Raw genomic sequence first — 21,483 nt, 5'->3', positions numbered from 1 at the left:
CAATTTCTAAGTCAGTACATGTTCGGCACAGTATTGTGGGCTGAAGGGCCTGTATGTAGGGCATGCTGTAGGTTTTCTATGTTTCTAAGGATTCACATCAAGATCTGATTCTTCAAATACAAGTGTAAAGGACTGAAACACTTTACCACAAGCAGTTATAAATTTAAAACATATTTTAAAATCTGACAATGATAAGATTTTTTTTTACAAAGCAAGGTGTGGAACAAAGATCAACAGATGGACATACACTCAGTGGCCATTTTATTAGCTACAAAGCATCTAATCAGTCAGTCATGTGGCAGTAATTCAATGCATAGAAGCATGTAGACCTGATCAAGAGATTTAGTTGTTGCTCAGACCAAACATCAGAATGGAGAAGAAATGCGATCTGAATGACTATGACTGTGGAATGATTGTTGGTGCCTGACAGGGTGGTTTGAGTATCTCAGAAACTACTGATCTCCTGGGATTTTCACAAACAATAGGGAATGGCACGAGAAACAAAAAAAAAGCAGTGAGCCACAATTGTGAGGGCAAAAATGTCTTGTTAGTGAGTGGTCAGGGAAGCAGCTGACAGGAGGGCGACGGTAACTCAAATAACCACGCATTGTAAAAGTGGTGTGCAGTGCAGAATAATACTTTTGAACGCACAACATGTTGACATTGATGTATGGGCTGCAGCAGCAGAAGACCATGAACATATAGAAATACACTCCAGGAAATACCTTATAAAGTGGCCAATGAGTATACAATTGTAAAATCGTAAAGCTGGTCCTACTGCCTCATAGTACTAGCGATCCGAGTTCCAACCTGATCTCAGATCCTGTTTATGTAGTTTACACTTTCTTCCATGGACAATGTAAGATGCCACAGGCCTGGTTCTTTTATTTGGTGGTGAGGGAAGAGTACGAGAGCTGTGTAGTCTCGGTTGAAACGACGACTTGGCCTGCTTGTTGTGCAGTCCAGGTGACGAGACACCGGAGTCAATGCAGCACAGCGTTCACGCTCAGTTGGAAGCTGGACTCCCGTTGGTGCTGCCCTCCAGTGTTTGATTGGTGGAATGACGGGCTGGATCGCCAGTAGCTGTACCTTTAATTTGTGGGATACGTCACTCGGGGTCCTGGACTATATATGTGTTTTTTTTTGTGTGTGCATCTTAATGATTTTTTTTTTGCTTGCTATTTTGAATGTGCTGTGTACGTTTTGCATTTTGGGCCCAGAGGAATGTTGTTTTATTCAGCAGTTTCCATGTATGGTTGGATGATAATTTGATCTGAATGTATGGGTATCACCCCCCCCCAACTCAGGTGCACTGGCTCCCCCAACACCCCAAGACATCAGGGTTGGTAAGTTAACGGACCATTCGAAATTGATGCTAGTTGTAGGTGTGTGGTGGAAGATGGTGAGAATACAGAGAGAATAAAAAAAAGTAGGGTTGCTGTTGCAGAAATCAGTTGTTTTTACATTAGTTGAATTAATGTAAGACTAAAATCGTAGTTTTAACCGTGTCAACAAACTTGTGTACAGTATATGGTGGTTTGCCTCCACCTAGTGGCAGAAGGTGGTATAGCAGTTACATTGACTAAGTATTAGCACATTATCCACAAGATGTAACTGCACAACTGTTGATTGTTCTATTCTTACCCAAGGAATTTCTGTTAACTGGATTATAAATGTGATGGATTTTTCTGAGGTGCCATCCTTTCTTCTATTTATTGAATCTACTGAATCTTTGTTTTACTTCTCAGCTCCTCACTTAGTTTCAAATGCTCTGCATTTTTGTTTAAACTTTACAATAAACAATTGTAAAGAATCAATGAATCAAAACTTCTTGCTCATTCCTGAACTCCTTAAAAAAAAAACAGGGATCAAAAAGAACTAAGATCCAACACTGTAAACAGGAACTTTGACAGTTGGCATGGACTCGGTGCATGAAATGGCCACCGCTGTACCTCCCCATGATGAGGTATAGGGGCTCCAGAGGTGAATGCCTTCCCTCTATATACTTTGATCCTTATGTGCCATGTTGTATGACATGGGTGATCATGGTCTTATCCATGATTGCTCCCGGTAAATTTTTTTTTCCTACAGAAGTGGTTTGCCATTGCATTCTTCTGGGCAGTGTCTTTACAAGTCGGGTGACCCTTGTAGGTGACCTGATAGAGGTGTACAAGATGATGAGAGGCATTGATCGTGTGGATTGTCAGAGGCTTTTTCCCCAGGGCTGAAATGGTTGCCACAAGAGGGCACAGGTTTAAGGTGCTAGGGAGTAGGTACAGAGGAGATGTCAGGGGTAAGTTTTTTTTAACCCAGAGAGTGGTGATGGAATGGGCTGCCGGCAACGATGGTGGAGGCGGATATGATAGGGTCTTTTAAGAGGCTTTTAGATAGGTAGGTGGAGCTTAGTAAAATAGAGGGCTATAGGTAAGCCTAGTGATTTCTAAAGCAGGGATGCGTTCGGCACAACTTTGAGCTGTAGGTTTTCTATGCTTTTACCTCCAACCCACTATCAAGACTCTTTAGAGACTGTCTCCCTGGCATCAGTGGTTGCATCACCAGGACTTGCGATCTGCACCAGCTGCTCATACGACCATCCACCACCGCTCCCTTGGCCCTGATGGGGGGAGGTTGGTGGGGTCTAAGAAGGTGCTATACCTTGCTGAGGGTGACCTGCAGGCTAGCAGAGGGAAGGAGTGTCTTGCACCTCCTTTAGTAGAGACGCATTTTTAAAATATGCACACCATCTTTGAAAAACACCACCTGTGAGTGATGTGTCATTTCAGAGGCAACAAACTATCTGCATAACTTAAAATCAGAACCAGGTTTAATATCACTGGCATATGTCATAACATTTGTTAACTTTGTAGCAGCAGTACCTAATAATAAAAGAACTGAATTACTGTAAATATATATTTATAATAATTAAATAGTGCAAAAAGAAATCAAGAGTAGTGAGGTAGTGATCATGGGTTCAATGCCCATTCAGAAACTGAATGGCAGAGGGGAAGAAGCTGTTCCTGGATCTCTCAGGCTCCTGTATCTCCTTCCTGTGGTAGCAATGAGAAGAGGGCATGTTCTGGGTGATGGGGGTCCCTAATGATGGACACTGCCTTTAAGAGACATCACTCCTTGAAGACCTGGATACTATGGAAGCAGGTGCCCATGACAGAGCCAACTAATTTTGTAACTCTCTGCAGCTTGCTTCGATCCTGTGCAGTAGGCCTCCCCCCCCCCAACCCCCATATGAGACGGTGATGCAGCCAGTTGGATTGTTCTCCACGGTACATCTGTAGAAATTTGTAAGCTCCTAAATGAAATACAGCCGCTGTCATGTCTTCTTCATAGCTGCATCCATATGATGGCTGCAGGTTATAGGTCCCCAGAGATACTGACAGCCAGAAACTTGAAATTGCTCACAAATGCTTTGAGCACTTCAACTATTCCTTTGATACAGTGTGGTAAATTTAGTGTGATGCATTTTGAAGAATCAGTTAATGTTTTTCAATTACAATATAACAGCTGAAACCACTTCACACAAAAAAAATTAAGGTAAACAAGAAAACAGCCGTCAGTTCATACATTCTCAAAACAAAAGACAACTAATTATTTTCTTTTGCATACATCCAGTAAAGCAACCAATTTCCAGAGTTGGCCAATTAACGCTTCTCGCCGGATGAAGGCCCCACAGAAGGACTGAGTTCAAGTTGTCACTCTCCTCGATGCTGAAGGGAAGATGTTTTTGAAATTCCAAGACGTGACTATTGGTGTGGACTGCAGCTTATATTGGGCTCCTTCAGTTTTTTTCTGGTTTCATTCTTGTTGCCGATCGGTGGGTGGGTGACATGTTACTTTGGGTGAGTGAGGGAGGGGTTGGGTGTTTGCTGTTTTCGTGTGGGAGCAGCCTAGGGATTCTTAGCTGCCATGTCCTGGTCGACGACCTGTTAGTTTTTGTGGAAGGAAGAGGTTGGAGGTGGTGGGGGAATTAGGGGTTTGATATCTTAGCTGCCATGTCCTGGTGGGCATTCTGTTAGTTTTTAATGTGAGTTTGTTTCTTTTTCTTTTTCATGTGGGAGGGGAGCCTCAACAATTTCCATGGGTTTTCTGTCCCTTACCGCTATTTGGAGAAGACAAATCCCAGAGTTGTATTCTCTGTACATACTTCGATAATAAAAAAAAACCTTAGACTTATTTTCTTTGAACCTTTTCTGTTCACTTAGATGAAAGGTTCTGAGCTAAAATAAAAAGGTTTAAGCACAAGAGATTCTGCAGTTACTGGAAATCTTTAGCAACACACACAAGGTACAGGAGGAACAAAAGGTAGTGGGTACAGCCAAGTCCATCATGGGTAAAGCTCTCCCCACCGTTGAGCACATCTACATGAAGCTCTGTTGCTGGAAAGCAGCATCCTTATCAAAAACCCCACCATACAGGCCATGCCCTCTTCTTGCTGCCATCAGGGAGGTGGTACAGGAGCCTTAGGAACCACACCACCAGGTTCAGGAACAGTTATTACACATTAACCATCAGGCTCTTGGACAGAGGGGCTAACATCTCACCCCACAACCAATGGAGTCACTTTCAGGGACTCTTCATCTCATACAGTCATTGAGCCATAGAAAAGTACAGCCCAAAAACAGGCCCTTTAAACTGCCAACTCCCATCGACCTGCACCCAGGCCTAGCCCTCCATACCCCTACCATCCACGTACCTGTGCGAACTTCTCTTAAACATTGAAAATGAGCTCACGTGAGTCACTTGTAGCTCATTCCAGACTCTCACCAGCTTCTAAGTGAAGAGGTTTCTGCTCAGGTTTCCCTTAAACTTTTCACCTTTCACCCTTAACCTATGAACTCGAATTGAAGTCCCACCTAACATTAGTGGAAAAGGCCTGCTTGCATTTACCCTATCTATAGGTCTCATATAGGAGAAGGGGCAAAGGCAGGTCCTGGCACCTTAAAACCAGTGCTTCAGGTGGATGGAGCTCGTCAGCCTGGGAAGGCAGTCCGTCTGAGAGGGAAAACTCTGATCTCAAACCTTCGCTGCCTTGCTGTCATACCCACTCATGGGAAAGGCTTTGGGAGTAAACCGAGGCCAAATCCGGAGCTGGAGTCCCTAAGGCAGTCCGACGTTGTCTTCAACCTCGTTCTGTCAACTCCTGTGACGACACTGGTGCCAAGCTGTATCGGCCCTTGCCCTTCCCTTGGACAACATCAGTGAGGTGGAGAGGGGAGACTTGCTGCATGGGCAACTGCTGGTCTCCCATACAACCTTGCCCAGGCCTGTGCCCTGGAGAGGATTCCAGGCGCAGATCCATTGTCTCGCAAGACTAACAGATGCCAAAGGTCTCAACTTTGTATATCGCTATCAAACCTCTTTTTAATCTTCTATGTTCCAAGGAATATAGCCCTAGCCTATTCAACCTTTCCTTACAAGTCAGGTCCTCCAGACCCTGCATCATCCTTAATTTCATCTGTACTCTTTCAACAATATCTACATCTTTCCTAAGCACATTAATGGTGATTGGTGCGTCCTAATCACCATTAATGTGCACAGGAAAGACGTAAATAATAACATAACATTCCATCTCCAGTACTCAGTACTTCGATTTATGAAGGTCAATATGCCAAAAAGCTTGCTTTTTTTTTTATTTAACAACCCTATCAACCTGAGCCACCACTGTCAATGAATTAGGGACCTGTATTCCCAGATCCCTTTGTTCTACCACACTCCTCAGTGCCCTACCATTCAGTGTAAGGCCTATTCTGGTGGAACCTACCAAAGGGCAACATCTCACACTTGCCTGCATGAAGTTTCATCTGCTGTTTATCAGCCAACTTTTCCAGCTGGTCCAGATCCCGTGGAAAGCTCTATCCACTACATTCCCAATCCTGGTGTCGTCTGCCAATCTGCTGATCTAGTTAACCACATTATCATCCAGACCACTGATATGGATGACAAAAAACAATGGACCCAGCACCGATCCCTGCGGCACTCCACTTGACTCCAGGGCCTTGGCAAAAGCCTCGCTAAAATCCACATAGACAACATCCACCGCCTTGCCTTCATCAGCTTCCGTAGTAACTTCCTCAAAAACTTAGACATGACCTACCAGGCACAAAGCCATGCTGACTAACCTTAATTCGTCCATGTCTATCCAAATACTTTTATTTCCAGTCCTTTAGAATACCGTCCAATAATTTTCCCACTGCTGATGTCAGGCTCACCAGACTATAATTTCCTGGCCTATCTTCAGAGCTTTTCTGAAACAGCGGAACAACATTGGCCATCTTCCAATCCTCCGCTACCTCTCCCGTCGCAAAGGATGATTTAATTATCTCTGCTAGGGCCCCGGCAATTTCTGCACTTGCTTCTGCAGGGTCCAAGGGAACACCTTGTCAGGCCCTGCGATTTATCCACCCTACTTTTACTCAAGACAGCAAACACCTCCTCCTCTAATCTGTACAGGGTCAATGAAGTTGATGTCATTTTGCCTCACTTCTATAGACCATCTCCTGAGTAAAGGCAGATGCAAAAAATACAATCACATTAGCAATATTTGTTTGTTTCTTTGTGGTTACTGTAAATGCCCACAAGAAAATTAATCTCAGGCGACATACATATATGCTTTGATAATAAATTTACTTTGAACTCAGCAGATTTGACAGCACATATGGAGAGGAATAAACAGTCCAAAGCTGTGTTTCCTCTCTGGAACAGCCAGTTATTTAGTTCCTGTCACCCTGTGTGATATAGCACAAACCATTCTCTCCCCCCCCCCCCCAGCCCCCAAATCCCTAGTCCTGATTTCTACATGACAAAATTGTTTCCTAGCCACTGACCCTAGCCCCCACACAACTCCCAGAGTCATATATACACTCGCTGGCCACTGTTATTAGGTGCACCTACTCAGTAATGCAAATTTCTACTCAGCCAAACATGTGGCAGCAACTCAATGCATAACAGCATGCAGACACGGTCAAGAGGTTCAGTTGTTATTCAGACCAAACATCAGAATGGGGAAGAACTGTGATTTAATTGACTTTGACTGTGGAGTGATTGTTGGTGCCAGATGGGTGCTGTTTGAGTATCTCAGAAACTGAGGATCTCCCAGGATTTTCATGTATATAAGTCTCTAAAGCAGAGATTCAGACCCTGGGGTCCACGGACCTCTTGGTTAATTGTAGAGGTCCTTGGCATGGTTGGGAACCCCAGCTCCAGAGGTTACAGAGAATGGTGTGAAAAGCAAAACGCATTTTAGTGAATGACGGTTCTGTGGACAAAAATGCCTTGTTAACAAGACAGGTCAGAGGAGAATGGCAGACTAGCTCAAGCTGACAGGAAGGTGACAGTAACTCAAGTAACCGCACATTACAACAGTGGTGTGCAGAAGAGAATCTCTGAATGCACTACATGTCAAACCTTGAAGTGGGTGGGCTACAGCGGCAGACCACACCGGGTTCCACTCCTGTACCTAATAAAGTGGCCACCAAGTATAATGAGAGGCATAGAGTCACAGAAAAATACAGCAGAGAAACAGGCCCTTCAGCCCATCTAATCTGTGCCAAACCATTTAAGCTGCCTAATCCATTAACCTGCACCTACACTAGATCCATCCATATTCCTGCCATCATAATTTTGAATACTTCTATCAAACCTCCTCTCAATCTTCAACGTTTCAAGGACTATAGCCTATCTTTCCTTACAACTCAGACCCTCCATACCCAGCAACATCCTTGTAAATTTTCTCTGTACTCGTTCAACCTTATTTACATCTTTCCTGTAGGCAGGTGACCAAAACAGCACACAATGCTCCAAGTTAGGCCTCTCCAACAACTTGTACAACTTCAACCTAACATCCCACCTTCAGTATTCAACACTTTTGATTTATGAAGGCCAACGTGCCAAAGCTTTCTTTATGCCATCTAGCTGTAACACCACTGTCAATGAGTTATGGACCTGTACTCCCAGATCCTTTCATCCTGCCACACCCCTCAGTGCCTAAGGTTCACTGTGTAAAACTTACCCCAGATGGTCTTAGCGAAATGCAACACATCACTTGTCTGCATTAAATTCCATCTGGTATTTTTGCAGCTGGTCCAGATCCCTCTGCAAACTCTAACAGTCTTCCTCACTGTCCACTACATCCCCTGATCGAGTTAACCATGTTATGTAATGGAAATAATCTTGAAAATAAAGAGTCAAGTTTGAATGTTATACCCATGTAGATAGTATACCAGCATCACTGAGAGGATTCACAGAAGAATGAAGATACCTACCTACAGGAAAGATACAAGCAAAATTGAAAGAGTACAAAGAAAATTTACAAGGATGTTGCCGGGTCTGGAGGACCTGACTTAGAAGTTAAGTTTAAACAGGTTAGGACTTTATTTCTAGGAACGTAGAAGACTAAGAGAAGATTTGATAGACGTATACAAAATAATGTGGGGTATAGATAGGATAAACTCAAGTAGGCGTTTTCCACTGAGGTTGGGTAGATTAAGGGTGAAAGGCGAAAAGTTAAGGAGAAACTTCTTCACTCAGAGGGTTGTGAGAATGTAGAATGAGCTGCCAGCACAAGTTTGATTTGAACTTGTAATAGTAGCTTAGATAGGTACATGAATGGTAGGGGTATGGAGGGCTATAGTCCCAGTGCAAACCAATAAGAGAAGGCAGACTAAATGGTTTTGGCATGGACTAGATGAACCGAAGAGTCTGTTTCTGTACTGTACTTTTCTATGACTCTATGACAAGAAAGGCAGGATGCAGAGAACAGAATCCTTTCTCAACAAAATCATAAGCTCAGGAAAGGATTGATAGAAGAAAAAATGGGAGGATTATTTGAAGGAACACATTGCCAAGATGAAAACCCACTGGATTTGTCTTCTGACTATACACATTAACAGTAAAGTAAGAATTAAATTGGAATAAGTCAGCGTTGGATAAAATGGCCCTCTATCACACAGAAAATATTAGGATACTCACTGCATCATACTGGGCTAGGAACTCCAGAGGCTTGTCTTTGATGTTATCTGTGTCAACTTTGACCTCCACCATTGGGTTTAGGTTCTGCGCACGCTCCAGAGATGCTTCAGCCCGGTTTCTTCCCAAAGTGCCGGCCGGAATGAGGAACTGAGATTGTGCATCCTCTGGGGTAGTCTGCAATCAAGATGAATTTCAGTAACTGAGAACAACAATTTAAAAGCGATCAATCAAAAATTAAGGAACCTATTAAGCTCATGTAAACCATACTGGATGATTACACATTTCTTCCTGACATCACATTTGATCAGCAGAACTTCTAATTAACTTGCACGGATAATCGAAGTTCAAAGTGAATTTTTTCTTTCTATATTTCTATCTATTTTAAGTTTTTTTGTATCTTTTTTTTAAAATCTATTTATTGAGATAATGCAGAACAGGCCCTTCTGGCCCTCTGAGCTGTGACACACAGCAAACCCCAATTATAACCAAGCCTAATCAGAGGACAATTTACAATGGCCAATTAATCTGCCAACCGGTTCCTCTCTGAACTATGGGAGGAAACCAGAGCACCTGGAAGAAATCCAGGCTGCATGGGAAGAACATAAAAACTCCTTACAGGCAGCAGCAGAAATTGAACCCAGGTTGGCACTGCAAACTGTCCTACCAAATTTTCTAGTAAAGTATGTATTTGTTACTAAATACCACCTTGAGATTCATTTTCTAGCAGGCATTTTCAGGAAAATAAATACAAAGGAATTTTACAAAAAAAAACTATACATAGTCCCTTGGTCAGACCCCACTTGGAGTACCGTGTTCATTTCTGGTCACCTCACTACAGGAAGGATATGGATACTATAGAGAGTGCAGAGGAGATTTACAAGGAGGTTGCCAGGATTCGAGGGCGTACCTTAAGAGAATAGGTTGAGTGAACTTGGCTTTTTCTCCTTGGAGCGACATAGGATAAGAGGTGACCTGATAGAAGTGTATAAGATGATGAGAACCATTGATCGTGTGGATAGTCAGAGGCTTTTTCCCAGGGTAACATGAGGGGGCATAGTTTTTAAGGTGCTTGGAAATAGGTACTGAGGGGAAGGTCAGGGGTAAGTGACGGGTGCATGGAATACACTGCTGGGGGCAGTGGTGGAAGTGGATACAATTGGGTCTTTTAAGAGTCCCTCAGGTAGGTACATGGAGCTTGGAAAAAAAAGAGAGGGCTATGTGCTAGGGAAATTTTAGGCAGTCCCTAGAGTAGGTTACATGGTCGGCTCAACATTGTGGGATGAAGGGCCTGTAATGTGCTGTAGACTTCTATGTTCTGAACCCTAATGCAAGGAATCGTCAGTTTACCATCAGTTTATCGTCAGTTTAGCAGATGGTCATTCAGCCCATCAGCTCTGTTTTACCATGAAGCTCAGGTCCACAATGTAGTGCTGACCAATATGTCCAACTTGTTATATTCTTCTGTGCTTTTCGTTGTAGAACCATGATTGTGGAATGATGTGTTTGGGCATGATTCTATTCAATGATCAATCTACCCTTTTCCTCCTAATCAGCCTGCACCTTTTCACTTTACTTACATCTATGAGCTTATCTAAATGTCCCTAATGTGGTTGGATTGAGTTGTTCTCTGAGCTTAGCAACTTTCTTTCAAATGTTTTATCACCATGTGAGGAGACATCATCGGTGTGCTGTTGATTGTGGTGAGTCCTCTGAAAGCTTGTATTTATCAATCAGCTGATTGACTGTCATTTTAAAACACGAATTGTGATGTAGGGATGGAATCTGTGCTGATTGGCTGTGGGGCAAACTTCGTGCATCGCGGTCAGGAATTTTGCCTGACGTGCTCTGCAAAATCCAATGCAGAGACTGCAGCAAATGTTATGTCGGCCAATCTGGGAGAAAACTATCCATAAGGATCCATGAACATCACCCGGCTGTAAAGCGACTTGACCAATCTCCCTAGTCTCTACCACAATGACTATAATGCACCAAGTTTGTCACACAACCAATCTGTGATGGGACTTCCTCCTCACTTTGAATCTGAGTTTCTGAACTTAATTGATTGATAAGTATATAAAGGCCAAGTATTCAGAGGACACATCACAATCAACAGCCCACTGACAATGTCTCCTCACATGGTGACGAAACGATTGCAAGTCATTTGCCAAGATCAGAAAACAACTCAATCCAGCCATCAACCACCTAAGCTACGCATCTTCCAAGTTATTTCCAAAACAGTCTTAGCCTATTAAACCTACTTAAGCTTTCTTCAATGTAATTAAGCTAACATAAGCAATTACAGGTGTCCCCCATTTTTCGAATGTTCGCTTTACGTCACCTGTTACAAAAGACCTACATTAGTTACCTGTTTTCGCTAACAGAAGGTGTTTTCATTGTTATGAAAAAAGGCAGTAAGCACGTTGAGCTGCCAAGCTCCTCTCCCGGAACTGCATTCTACCCAACATTGCTTAAACACATTCCTGTGAGCATCTGTGCTTTATGTCAATTTATTTTGTGCATCTGTTAGCAAGATGAGTTCTAAGGTATCGGAAAAGCCTAAAAGAGTGCGTAAGGGTGTTATACTTAGCATAAAACTAGACATAATTAAGCATTTCGATCGTGGTGAACAAAGTAAGAATATAGTGAGTTTGGCTAAGCATTTGTGGAAGTTGACAAAGATGATGTTGAAGAGGTTTTGGCATCCCATGACCAAGAACTGAGAGATGAAGAGTTGATGAAGAGGAAAGGATAAAAATTGAAGCCTAACACAGTAGTGAACGGCCTGAAAGTGAAGTCGTCCAGGAACTTAATGTGAAGCAATTGTGTGAGATTTTTGCTGCGATTGACAACGCTGCAATGATTGCAGAAAAGTATGACTTTAATTTTGAAGGCGTTTGTAGGTTTAGGGCTTATTTGCAGTATGGTTTGAGTGCTTACAAAGAACCGTATGATAGAAAAATGCGTGAGGCTAAGCAGTCAAGCCTACAGTTGTTTTTCAAGCTTTCCACATCAGCCCAGCAGATGATGAAACTCGACCTTCGACATCAAGGCAGGCAGACATAGAAGGTGGTGACCTGCCTGCCCTGATGGAAAGAAACGACGATGAGATGACACCCCAGTGTCCCACCACCCCAACCTCTGACGACTCAGCCTAACACACCATCATCAGTGTGCTCACTGTCTTCCCGATTCCGGTAAGTGAAACTACATTGGACGTACATTATCTCTAGTTTATATAAGCTGTGTATTTTTATGTGTTATTTGGCAGCTTCATAGCTTAAAGGTTACTGGAAAGAGTGCTTCTGCTGAGAGCACTTGTGAGATTTTCACTGCGGTGGACAGTGCTGCGATAATCGCAGAAAAGTACTCCTACATTATATAGGCTGTGTATTTATCAGATCATTCCTGCTTTTACTATATGTTACTGTTATTTTAGGTTTTATGTGTTATTTGGCATGACTTGGTAGGTTATTTTCTGGGTGTGCAAACACTCACAAATTTTTCCCATATAAATAAATGGTAATTGCTTCTTTACTTTACGACATTCTGGCTTATGAATTGCTTCATAGGAACACTCAACCTTCGAATAGCGGGGGAAACCTGTATAAGCATAAGTAAGCAGTCAGCATAAAAGATATCAACTCTAGCTCATTGCCTTAGCTCCACTGCGCAACACAAAATACAACATAGATAGAAAATAGATTTATGGCTCCAACAAAACTCTTGGGCATATGGATTATAGAAAAATGGAGGACTCCGTGCGGGGAAAGGGTTAGATTGATCTTAGAATAAAGCCTGGCAGAGTATCGTGGGCCGAAAGGCCTCTACTGTGCTGTAATGTTCTATGCCTATAGGTTGTATTGAAAAAAGCTGTTTCTGTTGATAGAATACCAAAGCTCAAAGTACTACCAAACACTGAGGTAACAGAACTTTGCCGGAATACCTGCTGATGATCGAGGAGAGTCAGTGCTCTGACGCCCGCCAGAATAAGGTTTTTGGCCACTTCAGCTCCAAGGCCCTTCATCCCCACCAGCAGCACACGGGAGCCGCGTAACCTAGAAAACACGTTCAAGGTTATTGTCATTCAACCATACACAGCTAAACGAAACAATATTACTCCGGGACCAAGGTGTAAAACACAGTAACAGCTCATACAGTAATATTAATAAAGAGATTGAAAAATGTATTCTATAGAAGAACAGTACTGTGCAAATGTCCCCTCATAACTACATCTTTACTTAAGACCACAGACTTTGTGATGGTGTAAAGTTATTAACACAACAGAATAAATTTGCAGGATTTGGTATTATAAACATGAGAAAATGACACATGGTGTCCCCTGAATCAATGTCAAAGACAATCTCTTCAACCACTATTCTGTCCAATTAACTTACTATGGACTGGATGAAGTTAAAATGTCAAATTTTATTTTCTTTGAAAGAGTATAGAGAACATTTACAAGGATGTTACTGGGTCTGGAGGATCTGAGTTATAAAGAAAGATTAAATAGGTTAGGACTTTATTCCTTGGAACATAGAAAATTGAGGGGAGAATTGATAAAGGTATACAAAATTATGAAATAAGCTGCAGAGTGTTGTGAACTCAGCCAGTTCTATCATGATCACTGGCCTCAGTAGTGCCCAGGACATCTTCAAAGACCAACACCACAAAATGGCAGCATCCATCATCACGGGCCCCCATCACCCAGGACATGCCCTCTTCGCATTGCTACCATCAGGAAGGAGGTACAGGAGCCTGAAGATACACTCTCAGTGATTCAGGAACAGCTTCTTCCCCTCTGCCATCAGGGAGGAGGTACAGGAGCCTGAAGACACACTCTCAGTGATTCAGGAACAGCTTCTTCCCCTCTGCCATCAGGAAGGAGGTACAAGAGCCTGAAGATACACACTCAGCGATTCAGGAATAGATTCTTCCTATTCTTCTGAATGGATATTGAACCCATGAACACAAGCTCACTACCTTTTTACTTCTGTAACCCCCTGGGTCGCCTCAGGCTCGCTCAGCTCGTTCTCGTCTAGGGGGAGCAGCCTTCGGCCCCGCCAAACTGGGTAATCAGCTGGTGAGGATGCTGTGTGATGTCCCCGCCTCGCCCAAAAACAGACAGTATACCATAATCGATTAAATGAGTACAATTTATAAAAGTTACTATAACTAAGTGATTAATAACGATACAGTATATATGAAGAGAAAAAAATAAAGAAAAGGCGCCAAACTTATCAAAGTCCAAACCACTTCGTGCACAACCGTTGGAGCTCAATTACTGAAGTCTTCTAGCCACCATTCGATCCCCTCCAAACTCCTCGACTCGCAGCTCAGGACCCTCCGAGTGGTCAACCAAGCACATCTAGCTTCATCCCCCCTCCTCGGAGTACCTCCTGGCCTCGGACCCCCGCTTGGGGTCCATTCCTCGCCCAGCTTACAGCACTGCATCCTCTCTCTCTCACCCCCTCGCACTGATCTGCCCAAAAGCTTACAGACTCAGAAGAAAGAACATTAATCCCCATTTGGTTTACAAAGGAATACAATTCTCGTTATCAGTAAATTTTAACCCAAACAAGCTTCCAGCACTCTCTCGCAACAAAGGAGCATTCCTGCTTTTAACAAAAAAAAGAAGCCCTTTTGATTACATACACAGTAACAAAGAAAAAAGAAGAAACCCCCTTTACACTTCTATTTTGGATTACTTATTTAAATTTAGCTATTATATTTACCTACTGCAATTCACCTTATTTTTTCTATTATGCATTGCAACATACAGCTACTGCAAAGATAACGAACTTCATGACATATGCCAGTGATACTGAATCTGATTCTGATAAATGAACTCACAACCATGAGCTGCCGAATCAAGTAAAGCCTGTCCAGGGGCTGACAGCCACAGAGTCAGCCAGCTCAGCGCCCTGTCGACGGCTTCAGACCACAGCCGCAGAAGATTCAGTTCCACGCTGAAGCACCTCAATTAAAAATTGTGCAAATAGTAAAACACTTTCAGCCCTCAGGATGTTCTACATTAAACCAGAGATGAAAGCAAGTCCATCGCCTGTGAGACGATCAAACCTTGCAGTGTGAGGCCCAAGACCACTGCACCTTCCGCTGGTAGCAGTGAGCGGGAGACCGGTCAAACACGGGCAGACGGTGCTGAACACCCGTTCATTTCCTGCTCTCGTCCTCGTCAGTTTTAACCTTGCTCGACACTTCAATTGGCAGGGAACAACGGTGCCAACCACAGGCTTGTAGTCTGCCATTAGGAATCAACCCCCAGCAGGGGTGTAGCTGCACTCCCTGCCAAATTGCAGAATTGGCAGAGATCGCAGAAGCGCCAGATTGTTCAGTTGGCCAAAAATACATTAAGGAGGAAATTACAGGCTGCAATTGATCCCAATTCAAAAGAAGTCATAGAGTCACAGAAAAGTACAGCCCAGTAACAGGCCCTTCAGCCCATCTAGGCCATGTAAAACCATTTAAACTGCCTACTCCCACCAACCTGTATCAGAACTATAGCCTACCATCCACATATCTACCCATTCTTCTTTTAAACGTTGAAATCGAGCTTGCATGCATCATTTGTGCTGGCAACTCATTCCACACTCTCACCACCCTCATGTTCACCTTAAACATTTCACCCTTAACCCATGACCTCTAGTTGAAGTCCCACCCAACCTCAGTGGAAAAAGCCTGCTTGTATTTACCTTGTCATAATTTTGTATACCTCTATCAAATCTCTCCTCAATTGTCTACGTTCCAAGGAATAAAGTCCTAAACCTATTCAACCTTTCAACATAACTCAGCACCATCCTTGTAAATTTTCTCTGTACTCTTTCAATCTTATTTACATCTTTCTTGCAGGTAGGTGACCAGAACTACACCCAATACTCCAAATAAGGGCTCACTGTCTTATACAACATCAACATAACATCCCATCTCCTGTACTCGATATTTAGGTTTATGAAGTGCCAAAAGCTTTCTTTATGAACCTCTCTGTGACACCTCTTTCAATGAATTATGGACCTACATTCCCAGCCCTGGCATATCTAGAAGAGTAAGTATCCAGCAGTTTTATGAGCAGTCTGCAAGATGTCACGTGCCGGAAATGTGAATGGAAGAATTGGCTTATTTCATGATATAAGCCAATGATATTAAACCAGATTCTGAACTATACTTGCTTGTCCACATCAATTAAGATGTTTCTCACAAACCATGATCTCACCTTCAGTACTGTTTAAGTTCTCATTATTTATTGCTATTTATTTATATTTGTATTTGCACAGCCCAACGGTGTCTCTACTTTTTGCGAAGGCTGAGGAAAGTCCATCTCCCACCCCCCATCCTCATCACATTCTACAGGGGTTGTATTGAGAGCATCCTGAGCAGCTGCATCACTGCCTGGTTTGGAAATTGTACCGTCTCAAATCGCAAGACTCTGCAGCAGAGAGAGAGAGGTCAGCTGAGCTCATCGGGGAGGTTTACACTGCACGCTACATCCGCAAATAACATAATGAAGGACCCCATGCACCTCTCATACAAAGTCTTCTCCCTCCTGCTGTCTGGGAAAAGGCTCCGAAACATTTGGGCTCTCACGACCAGACTACCTAACAGTTTCTTCCCCCAAGCTATCAGACCCCTCAATACCCAGAGTATGGACTGACACCAACCTACTGCCCTCTACTGTGCCTATTGTCTTGTTTATTATTTATTCTAATGCCTGCACTGTTTTGTACATTTATTTTTGTACAATTATTGTAATGCCTGCACTGTTTGCACTCCCGCCATCTGGCAAAAGGCATTCGGACTCTCACAACCAGACTGTGCAAGTTTCTTCCCCCAAGCCATCAGACTCCTCAATACTCAGAGTCTAGACTGACATCTACATCATTATTATATTGAAATTTGTCTTCTACTGTGCCTTGTTTATTAATTATTATACTGCCCTGCACTGTTTTGTGCACTTTATGTAGTCATGTGTAGGTCTGTAGTCTAGTGTAGTTTCTGTGTTGTTTTACATAGTCCAGTGTAACATTGAGTTGTCTCACAAAGTCTTGTATTGTTTCCTGTAGCACCAGGGTCCTGGAGGAATGTTGTCTCATGTTTACTGTGTACTGTACCAGCAGTTTACGGTCAAAATAAAAAGCGACTGGACTTGACCTGATCAGGGATTGGAAAGGAAGGGGGAAGAGGCCAGAATAAGATGAGGGGAGAGGAGGAGTGCAGACTGGTAGGTGACAGGTGAGGGTGAAGGTAGGTGGGTGGGGGAAATGAAGCTGGGAGGTGACTGGTGAGGGTGAGGGTGGGTGAGGGTGAGGGTGAGGGTGAGGGTGAGGGTGGGGGAAATGAAGCTGGGAGGTGACTGGTGAGGGTGAAGGTAGGTGGGTGGGGGAAATGAAGCTGGGAGGTGACTGGTGAGGGTGAGGGTGAGGGTGAGGGTGAGGGTGAGGGTGAGGGTGAGGGAAATGAAGCTGGGAGGTGACTGGTGAGGGTGAGGGTGGGTGGGGGAAATGAAGCTGGGAGGTGACTGGTGAGGGTGAGGGTGGGTGGGGGAAATGAAGCTGGGAGGTGACAGGTGAGGGTGAGGGTGGGTGGGTGGGGGAAATGAAGCTGGGAGGTGACGGGTGAGGGTGAGGGTGAGGGTGAGGGTGGTGGGTGGGGGAAATGAAGCTGGGAGGTGACGGGTGAGGGTGAGGGTGGGTGGGTGGGGGAAATGAAGCTGGGAGGTGACGGGTGAGGGTGAGGGTGAGGGTGAGGGTGGTGGGTGGGGGAAATGAAGCTGGGAGGTGACTGGTGAGGGTGGGTGGGGGAAATGAAGCTGGGAGGTGAGGGTGAGGGTGAGGGTGGGTGAGGGTGAGGGTGGGTGGGGGAAATGAAGCTGGGAGGTGACGGGTGAGGGTGAAGGGCTGCAGACAAAGGTACCCAACAGGAGAGGAGAGTGGACCACGGGAGGAAGGGGTGAGGTGTGAGAACCATGTTTGGGGAGCACCATGAAATACCACCACTGTGTAGGAACGCAGCTCTGTGCGGTAACTGGTCAAACTGCGTTTCCTTCAGCCGGGCGAACGTGTCAGCGTCGGCCACTGGACTCGGGCGCGCCCGCTCCCCTCCAGTGCGACCACCGGCGCCGTTCGCCCCCCGCTGGACTCACCGCTTCTGAGCCTCCAGCCCCCACAGGCGGATCTGCCGGTCATACTGCGCCGCCTCCTCCTCGCTGATCACCGGCTCTTCCTTCTCCACCATGTCGTCCGCCCGCCCTTTTCCAACCCCCGCTCCCGTGACGTCGGCACTCCGTGAGCGCACGGCGTCGTCGCGTCAGACGTCACAGGGGGGAGGAGCGCCGCCGGACCAGCCATGACGTCAGGGCGGCCGTGTTGCAACCTTTCGGAGTCACGTTAGGTCTTTCATTCATTCAATAGTGGATAGTTTATTGAACCCCAAAGGAAATTAGTGTCACAGCAGCATTACAAGTGCAGAGTTATAAATATCAGAAGAGAAGTAGACAGAATAAAAAATAATTTAGCACTAACAGGAGAGTGTCATCACTTATCCTGCTATAAGTTGACTCATTATAGAGCCCTGGTTCTTGCTCCTCCAAAATATTCCGCATAGAAGTTGAACTGGAAGTGGCAGCGGAGGGTAGGCTTAAGAAGGAGATTTTTGAAAAAGAAGAGCTGTCTTGAATTGAATTGGGTTTGATTGTGTGGCTATTGTAGGATGAAGATTTTCCATGCTTTAATTATGCAGGGGAAGAATGGCCAAGGGTACGAATGACCTCGTATAGCACATTTTGGAGCAACACAATTATCTCTGTCTTTTACTCAGCCAAGGTGGCATGCAGAGCGTGAGAATTGCCGGGATTTTCCATGGGGCCCATTGTTCTACGACAGGCTCCACTGCGTCCAGTTTAACTCCTATAACAGAGCCAGCCTTTCTAACCAGTTTATTGAGCCTGTTGGCATCACCGTGTTAGAAACATAGAAAACCTACAGCACAATACAGGCTCTTTGGCCCACAAAGCTGTGCCGAACATGTCCCTACCTTAGAACTACCTAGGCTTTACCCATAGCCCTCTAATTTTCTATGCTCCATGTAGCCATTCAGGAGTCTTTTAAAAGACCCTATCGTATCTTCCTCCCCCACTGCCACTGGCAGCCCATTCCACGGACTCACCACTCTGCGTAAACAACTTACCCCTAACATCCTCTCTGTACTTACTTCCAAGCACCTTAAAACTGTGTCCTCTCGTGCTAGCCATTTCATCCCTGAGGAAAAGCCTCCAACTATCCACACGATAATGCCTCTCACCATCTTATACACCTCTATCAGGTCACCTCTCACCCTCCGTCGCTCCAAGGAGAAAAGGCCGAGTTCATTCAACCTATTCTCATAAGGCATGCTCCCCAATCCAGGCAACATCCTTGTAAATCTCCTCTGCACCCTTTCTATGGTTTCCATGTTCTTCCTGTAGTGAGGCGACCAGAACTGAGCACAATACTCCAAGTGGGGTCTGACAAGGGTCCTATACAGCTGCAACATTATCTCGCAGCTCTTAAACTCAATCCTATGATTGATGAAGACCATATGCCTTCTTAACCACAGAGTCAACCTGCATAGCAGCTTTGAGTGTCCGATGGACTCGGACCCCAAGATCCCTCTGATCCTCCACTCTGCCAGTCTTACCATTAATACTATTTTCTGCCATCATATTTGACCTACCAAAATGAACCACCTCAGACTTATCTGGGTTGAACTCCATCTGCCACTTCTCAGCCCAGTTTTGCATCCTATCAATGTTCCGCTATAATTTCTGACTGCCCTCCACTTCCTCATCGAGGTCATTTATAAAAATCACAAAGAGCAGGAGTCCCAGAACAAATCCCTGAGCCACACCACTGGTCACCGACGCCATGCAGAATATGACCCGTCTACAACCACTCTTTGCCTTCTGTGGGCAAGCCAGTTCTGGATCCACAAAGCAATGTCCCCATATACACTAAATCTACGGCTCTACCTTCATCCTCAAAAAATCCAATTAGGCTCGTAAGGCACAACCTGCCTTTGACAAAGCCATGCTGACTATGCCTAATCATATCATGCCTCTCCAAATGTTCATAAATCCCACCTCTCAGGATCTTTTCCATCAACTTACCAACCTCTGAAGTAAGACTCACTGGTCTATAATTTCCTGGGCTATCTCTACTCCCTTTCTTGAATGGAACTCCATGACTTCCTCCTTTTCTGCAGCTGTGACACTATCTGTGATCAGCAGTGCCTCACCCCCACCTCTTTTGCCTCCCTCCCTGTCCTTTCTGAAACAACTAAAGCCTGGCACTTGAAGTAGCCAATCCTGCCCCTGCACCATCCAAGTCTCTAAGGAGCTGCAGCTCAACACACCGGGTGCAGATATGGCCGTCTGGGAGGCTGGGAGTCTCCAGGACCCCCCACATCTGACATCGAGCACAGAAAACTGGCCTCACACACATACTCTCTGTCTTTATTTTAAACAGATAACCAGCCTGGCCTTGACTCCTCATCGCCCGAGCCCAGTAGAGCCTGTCTACTCTGTCTCCCACTACTCTGACGCCCGCTCTCTAAAGCTGTCTTCCTTTTAAACTCTTCCCGCTGTTCTCGCTGGCCGACCTCCATGCCCCGTTCAAACCGCTGAAGAAATAACTGCTGATGCCATTGCCCCAGCACACCACCACATAGATGACTGCTGTTTGTAGAAGTCCCCATTGACTGGAATTGCACTGGCCCATACAGACATGTGGAGGCAAGAGTAGATGCCCCTCCTGACCAGACAGCTGCCTACAGTCGGGAGGGGGACTTGCGGTGCAGGGAATGTTGCCCGGATTCTCAATTATAAATTTGAAATGGATTTATTATGAAGGTACATATAGGTCACCATGTACAACCCTGAGGTTCATTTTCTTGCGACCATTCACAGTAAGTACTGTTACATACCTCGTGGGTATCTTGTGACTGTCTTATGACCATGATGCAATTGAGTATCTTGTGAGCATGATGTAATTGTCTTGTGATGGTGGGGCGATGTAATTTTCCCACCAGTGTGAGGTCACACAATGGAAGTTTCCCACCAGTGTGAGGTCACACAATGGAAGTTTCCCACCAGTGTGAGGTCACACGATGTAATTTTCCCACCGGTATGAGGTCCTGTGATGGCATGTTCCGACAGGTATATAAGGGGAAACCCCTGTTGTCAGGCGGTTTGTGCTTAGTTTTGCTGCATATTGGTCTCATGACGCAGTTTCATTTTAAAGTGGAGTTTTACTTTTAAGGTGGAAACGTTATTGCCGGCAGTTTCGTCAATCGCTGTCAGATTTTGTTTGTACACCTTTGTTTTACCTCTACAGTCTAGTATCGGAGAGTGAAGACCTTACCAAAGTATGGGAACCCTAAGTATTGAGTGAAGTTGGTGTCGTTAGGCGGCTTTGTAAAAGATCGACCTTATAGAATCTTAGTTCAGGAATAGTG

At 44.6% G+C, this 21,483-nt stretch overlaps 1 protein-coding gene across 1 annotated transcript in view; it reads right to left on the bottom strand.

The window, feature by feature from the left end:
• Window positions 1-18,267, bottom strand: part of sae1 (SUMO1 activating enzyme subunit 1) — a 209,580-nt gene extending 191,313 nt beyond the window's left edge. Inside the window, exons 1-3 of the mRNA XM_059985018.1 lie at window positions 18,137-18,267; window positions 12,926-13,037; window positions 8,983-9,156 (exon numbers count right to left, since the gene is read on the bottom strand). Of these exons, the coding sequence (XP_059841001.1) occupies window positions 8,983-9,156; window positions 12,926-13,037; window positions 18,137-18,228 (378 nt within the window). The 5' untranslated portion in view covers window positions 18,229-18,267. The remainder of the gene's footprint in view (window positions 1-8,982; window positions 9,157-12,925; window positions 13,038-18,136) is intronic.
• Between the last annotated feature and the right edge of the window lie 3,216 nt (window positions 18,268-21,483).

The sequence above is a fragment of the Hypanus sabinus genome, chromosome 11, assembly GCF_030144855.1.
Source record: "Hypanus sabinus isolate sHypSab1 chromosome 11, sHypSab1.hap1, whole genome shotgun sequence".
In the NCBI taxonomy this organism is placed as follows: domain Eukaryota; kingdom Metazoa; phylum Chordata; class Chondrichthyes; order Myliobatiformes; family Dasyatidae; genus Hypanus; species Hypanus sabinus.
Note: the sequence above shows the minus strand (reverse complement) of the source record. Positions and strands in the feature narration are given on the sequence as shown.